This window comes from Oppia nitens, unplaced genomic scaffold (genome assembly GCF_028296485.1).
Source record: "Oppia nitens isolate AA-2021 unplaced genomic scaffold, nextdenovo-longstitch-racon4-pilon3 scaffold19_pilon_pilon_pilon, whole genome shotgun sequence".
In the NCBI taxonomy this organism is placed as follows: Eukaryota; Metazoa; Arthropoda; class Arachnida; order Sarcoptiformes; family Oppiidae; genus Oppia; species Oppia nitens.
This window is the reverse complement of record NW_026533198.1, coordinates 202,106-209,784: the sequence shown is the minus strand read 5'-3', so window position 1 is coordinate 209,784 and position 7,679 is coordinate 202,106. Positions and strand designations below refer to the sequence as shown.

Sequence of the window (7,679 nt, the reverse complement as noted above, 5' to 3'; positions counted from 1 at the left end):
ACATTATAGTTTATCCAACCCTTTCTACATACAGTATATATATATATATATATATATATATATATATATATATAGTTGCCGTCACGCTATGAAAATCAATAGCTATTAAGTTCATCATATAATTATAATTATAGTCCCCCCTAATCATAATTAAGCAGTCAAAAAACTAAACTATTTCCAAATTTGACCCCTTAAGCACCTGGATCAATTAAATTATTATAAATTGGTTTTATTTATTTATTTTATTTTATTTGTTGATAAAAAATATAATTTACCAAATAATATATATAATAGTTTACTATCACTACTAGTATCATTTTGTATATCATATCATATCAAATTTTTTTGTATCAAATATACAGTATATATATTTTAACACATAATATTTTATATAGACATTAAAATTTTGTTGTTGTAATTTTAATAGTTAGCTATTCAGTAGATTAATAATAATATTATTTTGTTGTTTTGTTTTATTATCTTAAATAAACAATTTATTTGATTATATACTGAATTCATATATATATATATATATATATATATATATATATATATATATATATATATTATATATATATAAAACAAAAGACATTGAACTCTCTTCCCATCAAAATTACAGACGAAAAAGCATTTAGAAAAATCTGATATAAAAATTGACAACAAATAAGACAAAACAAAAAAATTAGAGACAAAACCAAAACAAAAATTATATATAAATTTAATTTTCAACATATTTTTATACGTAAATTACTTTTTATTATTATTATTATAGAGGCTATAAATTTTAAGGCAATAAATGTTTCGTCCAATACATTATATATATATACACAGTATATATATATATCGTAAATTCATTGATAATTTCAAACCAATAATAGTTTATTTATTGTATTAAGTAATATAAATTTTTACTATATATAATATATATATAGATAAAATAAATATAAATTACCAGTATAATTTGAAGCAATCAAAATACAAACCAATGTTTACCAAAAAAAAATTTGTTGTTATTTTTGATGCAATTATTTTTAAAACAATTTATTTTTTAATCTCATTGTAGTGTAATTTTAATGATACTTTTAGTTATTTATTTATTTAATTTTTTTGTTGTTGTCTGTCAAATAATTTTGCAACATTATAGCTAATTATTATTATTGTTATTATTATTATTATTATTATTTGGACAATTTATAATATAATATAAATTTTATATAATATATATATATTATATATACAACAAATAAATATAGACTATAAATTAATAGTTTAGTTTTACGAAAAAAATTTGACTTTATTTTTATTAAATTTTTTTTCGAGCAGTTGGTGAATGTAAATCAAAAAACAAAAAAATAATATATTTTTTTAAAAATTTTTGTGTAAACATAAAAACATTTCAACAAAAAAAATTTGAAATTTTTAAACTTAAGATTTCTCTCTCTCACTCTTTCTATTAATGAAAAAAAATTATATATAAATAAATATATATACAATATGTCAGATAAATCACAGATTGCTTTTTAATAATAATAATAATAATATTAGTATTATATATATATTTATAGTTATAATGTATAGGTTTAACGCCCTTTCAGTTTATTATTATTATTATTATTATTATTATATTTTTTGTGTGAAGGTTTTTATTAAAACAAATACAATAACCAAACAAACAAACAAACAAAACAACAAAAAAAAGCAAATTGAAAAAAAAATTTAATTTACAAATAATTACTTTTTTTAGACATATATATATACATTTTTTTTATACAGAATAACAGTCAAAAATAAAGACAAGAAAAAATGTAATAATAATAATAATAATAATTTTTTAAGACATCTATATTTGTTGGTTGGTTTGCCACCAAAATAATAATAATCACAACTGTCCCTTAAAATTATAATTATTAAAAAAATTCAATTTTTTTTATTATAAAAAAACAACAATAATATCAAATGGTCTCAAAATTATTGGACAGTAGTTCATGTGATGATGTCGTCGTCGTCTTTGATTTGAATTGATTTGATAGTATATCGATGAGTGACTTTCGTTTGAATCGATTGGCCTCTTGAATAACTTCTTGGATCAGATGCTCGCGAACAGAGCCACGAGTATGCGATAATTGGAGCAACAATTCGTCAAAATCTGTGGCAAATTAAAAAAACAATTAATTAATAAATACAAACAAATTGTATACAAAAAAAAAATTAAGAGAAAAATCAATCAATTAATTACTTCTTCCAGGTTTTCGAACCAATTTAAACAAATACTTCTTAAGCTCGCATTCATCAGCGGTAAAGGCAATCATTTTGATATTGTTGACGATGTCGTCATCGGTGTCGTCGTCATCATCATCATTGGCGGCGGTGGCGGTGATAACGGCAGCAGCGGTCCCATTATGATCGCAATGATTTATCATCAGATCATCGTTTTCAGTATCAATTGATATCGGATTAGTACTACCGGTAGTTATTACTACTGGTGGTACTACTAGACTACCATTAACTGGCACTATAGGTGTACTTGATTTTAATGGACTTAGTGGTAGTATTGAATTTGAATTGACTTTAACGGTACTAATATTATTATTATTATTACTACTACTATTATTATTATCATTACTATTACTACGTTTAGTTTTATTAGTATTATTATTATTATTAATGACAATCACATCATTAAGATTATTATTATTACTATTATTAAGATTATGTATCAAATTGTCTGTCTTTGAATGATTTGTTTCATTATTATTATTATTATTATTACTATTACTTCTTAAATGCTGTTGTATTACTTGAATCTCTGGTTCGGGTAAATAGTTATTATTATTATTATTATTATTAATTTGTATTGAGTGATGATCCGGCGTTTGTGGATCTAATTTCGTATGCAATAAAGAGTTTTGTATCGCTGATGATGATGACGATGACAATGTTGATGATGAATGTATTACACTGTGATCTGTTGCACTGGTTTTAGGTGTTGTCACTATTATCGAAGATTTTATTGTTGTTATGTTATGTTCAGTGTTTGTGGTCATCACTGATGGTATTGCTGTTGATGTTGTTGTTAATGTTGTTTGATTTGTGTGATTATCTTTAGGTGTTAGTCGACACGACACTAGACTACCGTTTGCAACACTTTTGTCGTGTATTAGCGATGATGATGTTGGTGGCAGTGATGCTAATGATGATGTTGTTGGTGGTGGTGGTAGTAGTGTTGATGGTGGAGTCGATGGTATAAACAATGGCAACGATGGTGATACAGGCGGTGATTGGATTGTTGGCGACGGCGGTGGAGTAATAGGAATAGGACTCAGCGGTCGGGTTAGTGGAAAATCTTTGGGCAATGGTCCAGGTTTTCGTTTGGGTTTCGGTCCGCTGTACATATCGTTTGCCGATCGTTTGGCCGATCTGGCCGGCGATTGGCCACCACTACTGCTCTGGCCAACCAAATCGATATCGGTTTCGTCGATCATCATCATACCCTTCTTATCAATTTTAAACGGATTGCCAAACATGTGCTGCCGTACTGGTGTCGACTCCAGTTCCCTCAATGGTACCGGCATTCTCTTGAGATACTCCTGATAGTTACCCATTTGGCTGATCGGTAAACTATGCAGTTGGTCGTCGTCCTGATACTTGATGGCACTCGTATGTCGTTGCATAAAGTTTGTACGCATCCGACAAATCTGATCCAACAGATCCTGTCGGTTGATGTCGAAAGCATTTCGATAGCACTGTATCTTCGATTCGGTCAGATATTTATCGCGAAATCGTATACCGAAACCAGAAAATTCGTTCATTTCTTCTTTTAGTTTTTCAAATCTTTTGGACAACAATGGATTTGAACAGAGACCTCGATCGGCAATTCGCCGCATATTCGAACAGTTCACACGAATACTGTCCAATTGTTGCGGTTTACCGGTGCCGACACTGGCCACCAGTTTCTCATATTCGGCTTTTGCCAGATTCTTCAATTTCTTCAAATAGTTAAGCACTGGATATGACAGACAATTTTCCATCTGATCGGGAACCAGATTGGGTGCACCCATACGCTGTAGGGCTCGTTTCAATGGTGCCGCATAGTACAGTGGCATCAGTTTCAAATAGTTATCAAATTGGACCTTCCATTCCCGGGTAGGCTTTCCCTGATGTTGTTTGAATAGATCGTCCAACAGTGGCAACAGTATGGGATAGTTGTATGGCAAGACAAACAGATTGACACAGGTTAGATTGGTACTGGCTTTCAAATAGCCAAACGGTAGGCCGAGTTCAGTATTTTTATGACTATTGCTGACAAACACTTGCCAGGCCACGTGCGGCTGTTTGCGGGACAGTATGAACTGGGTTAGTGGACTCTGTTCCAGTTCGTACTTATCGAACGGTAAGTTTTCGATGACCGTCGGCTCCGAATCGGTACACGTAAACTTTACAATGGGTTGGGCTGTACGCGGCTGTAGTGTCGGACAACTAATATCCGGCCAAAACGATTCGGGTATTGGCCAGTGGCCAACAGAGTAGCCTTTTTGGGCTGACCGTTGTACATAGATTAGTTTTCGGCAACTGTGCCATAGTTTATCATTATTAATATTATTATTAATGTTGCTATTAATCACAATAGTCTTATTTGTTGTATTATTAGTACTATTAATAATGAGTCCATTATTTGAATCACAGGTGTTGTTGGTGTTAGTGGTGGTCATGTCTTCATCGGCGGGAATAATCACTGGCGGGTCGGGACCAACTTTTTCAAAATGTATGACAACGCCGCTATGTATTCGCTGTATTAGCTGATCAATACTGGCCATCAGTGTCCGCTGAGATGATACACAATATGAACGACCTGTTTATTTGATTAAATAGTGGACAAAAAAAACAAACAAACAAATCAATCAAAACATTTAATTTATAAAAAATAATTAAAAAAATAAATTTCATTCATCTGATAATTAAATTAAAAAAGACAAACTATTTAAAAAAAACTAAAAACAAATTATATAATATCATATCATATATATGTTGTGTTATTAATTGATAAGTTTTAAGACAAATTTTAAGAGACAATTGTCATCTGCAATATACGGTAAATGTTTTTTTCTTTATATATATAAAAAAATTATTTATCCGTTTATTATTAGCCTTATTATCATTTTTTTTTGGTACCAATACGTACTGTGACGCACGTGTGCTGACAATTTGTGGCACAGCGGGACACCGGTACGGGTCTCTCTCTGGTCACCCCTATATATATATATACGCACACATAAGGCATTTGGCAGATGAAGGATACAGACGAGTCAGTCATTAAGATAGACCACACAATCCGTAACTTTGATTCATAGTTTAGATCATTAGATCCCAAACATTATCTGTTTGTCTGTTCACACAATCAAATATTATCACAATTGTCTGTCTCTCTCTCTCTTTATCTGTCAATTGTTTTTTGTTTGTTTGGATGGATGGATGAAGTCATTTATTATGGGGGACACACAACATACCTCCCGTCACATCACACATGGCATCGATCGGCGATTGGTCTGAAGGCACGGCAAATGTATTGTTTAATGTATTATAGTTTTCGTTCGGCGAGTTATAGGTTCCCGTCAGTCGCAGGACAATTGAAAAGAGCCGTTGATCCCAACGAAACGGTTCTTTTGTCAGTTCGGAACCGGGAACTGACGAATGCATCGGCAGATTAAGTTCGTCGCAAACGCCAGCCGATTGTGTACTCAGTTTGCCGCCGTCGGTAATTACAATAATCACCGATGGTTCCAGAAAAAATGGACACCGGCCCTGACCGTAGGTATCGATTCCGGTTTGCATACGATTAATGTTAAGCAAATCAAACGAATTCTTCAGCGCCGTACCCATCGTTGTCATACCAGTGGCCGTCAAGTTCTTCAGCTCATTCATGAAGACTACATGACTTTCCTTCCAACCGGCCTTTTTCGGGAGGGGGAAGAGATTACCGATAATAATAATAATAATAATTAAAAACCAATAAAAACTTTTTATTTCTTCAACGGTGTTGCGGACATACCTTTACGTTGTGCGGCGAGTCTTCAAACGTCAATAACATGTATCGGTCGCCACGGCTGGCGATATCTCGCTGTCGGAACTGTTTTTTTCGGTGATAATAATAATAATAATTAATTAATTAATTAATTAATTAAAAACATTAATAATATTAATTAATAATAATAATAAAAACATTAAATTTCTAATAAATTAATAACCAAAAAAATTTAACTATTTTTTTGGTTATTTGTTTAATAAGTTTTTTTTATATACAAAAAAAAGTTATTTAATTAAAAATAAATAATTTTTTTTTTGACATTTAATTCAATCATAATTATCAATACAATTACACTATTATATAGACGTTAACTAATATAACATTATTGTTGGATAGACTAATGCAAAACAGTTTACACACACACACAAACATCGTTACAAATATCAAACCCCTACTACCATCTAATCCATAATAATCTAAATAACTCTATACAAGTTAGCCGATCTCCCGTCCACACTTAAAAGCGTAACGTTATATACGGAGCGGGCACTTGTGTGACACTTGTAAAAAATAAAAATCTAATATAATGTTTACAAAAATACTATGCATTTAGTAGTACTGTATATATACACTGTCTATGTGTGTGTATGTATATAATGGCGATATAGTAATGCATATATAGGGCGTCCATAGATTTTTTTATTTAATGGCAAAATGCATAGAAAAAATGGGCCGAAAAACTGGCCATTCGGCTACCGAACCTTTAGAAACTTTTCCACCGCATCTTTGGCCACATCAAGCAGTGTCGGTCGGGCACCGAAATGTGTCCTCTGGTTCATTGAGGCGGACGTATCGATGAGAAACACTATTATAGTCATTATGACTGCTTGAGTCAAATGCCTCACTATTACTGACTGATTATTATTATAAAACTAAATACAAAATACAAACAACACTGAAATGCTATTCATATATATAACACATACACACACTCTCTCTCTATGGCTATAACTATATGACTGCTGAGAGACCTCTCTATGTCTATCACTTTATATATCATATGTGTTAACAAAAAGTTGTTATCAATTGATTATTAAATTTAAAAATAAAAAAATTATATCATATTATATAACTATATAAATATTTTTTTTTAATTAATTAATTATTTATTTTTTAAATTTAATAATTAGACACAAAAAATAATATGAAATTATTTTTTATCATTTTTTTTTGTTATTTAATAGTTTTGATAATAACTTAATTTTGGAAAATTCAGATTTAAATTATTTTTTTTGTTTTGTTTAAATAGTTTTTTTTTAGCTAAATAGTTAATAATTTGTTTTATTTTTAAATATATATATATATATATTATTTGTTTTATTAGTATTATTAGTAATTTTTATTTAAATTGAAAACCATTTTATAAAAATCAAAATGCAATCAAAATACTATAGTATATTATATAATAAATATATATATATATATTTTAAAAATATTTTTTTTTGGTCTATAACTCATTGCCAACTACTGTCTCATTCAACAAACAATAATTGTCTTATCATAGCATTAATCATAGCTTTAATTTTTTATATATTTTTAAAAAATATGATTAATTATTATTATTAGTAATATTATTATTGCATTATATAATATACTC

General features: G+C 29.6%; 1 protein-coding gene across 2 annotated transcripts; it reads right to left on the bottom strand.

The window, feature by feature from the left end:
* Positions 1-1,829: 1,829 nt before the first annotated feature.
* On the bottom strand, positions 1,830-7,037 carry LOC128966203 (integrator complex subunit 6-A-like). 2 transcript variants are annotated; one of them, XM_054313036.1, is made up of 5 exons: positions 6,784-7,037; positions 6,047-6,124; positions 5,505-5,949; positions 2,237-4,849; positions 1,830-2,146 (listed from the first exon to the last, which is right to left on the bottom strand). In XM_054313036.1, exons 1-5 carry the CDS (start codon positions 6,898-6,900, stop codon positions 1,953-1,955), a joined length of 3,447 nt encoding a protein of 1,148 aa, XP_054169011.1. In that variant the 5' UTR covers positions 6,901-7,037; the 3' UTR covers positions 1,830-1,952. The 2 variants fall into 2 exon arrangements, with proteins under 2 accessions (XP_054169011.1, XP_054169012.1); XM_054313037.1 differs by lacking the exons at positions 5,505-5,949; positions 6,047-6,124; positions 6,784-7,037 and adding an exon at positions 5,180-5,466.
* Positions 7,038-7,679: the final 642 nt, after the last annotated feature.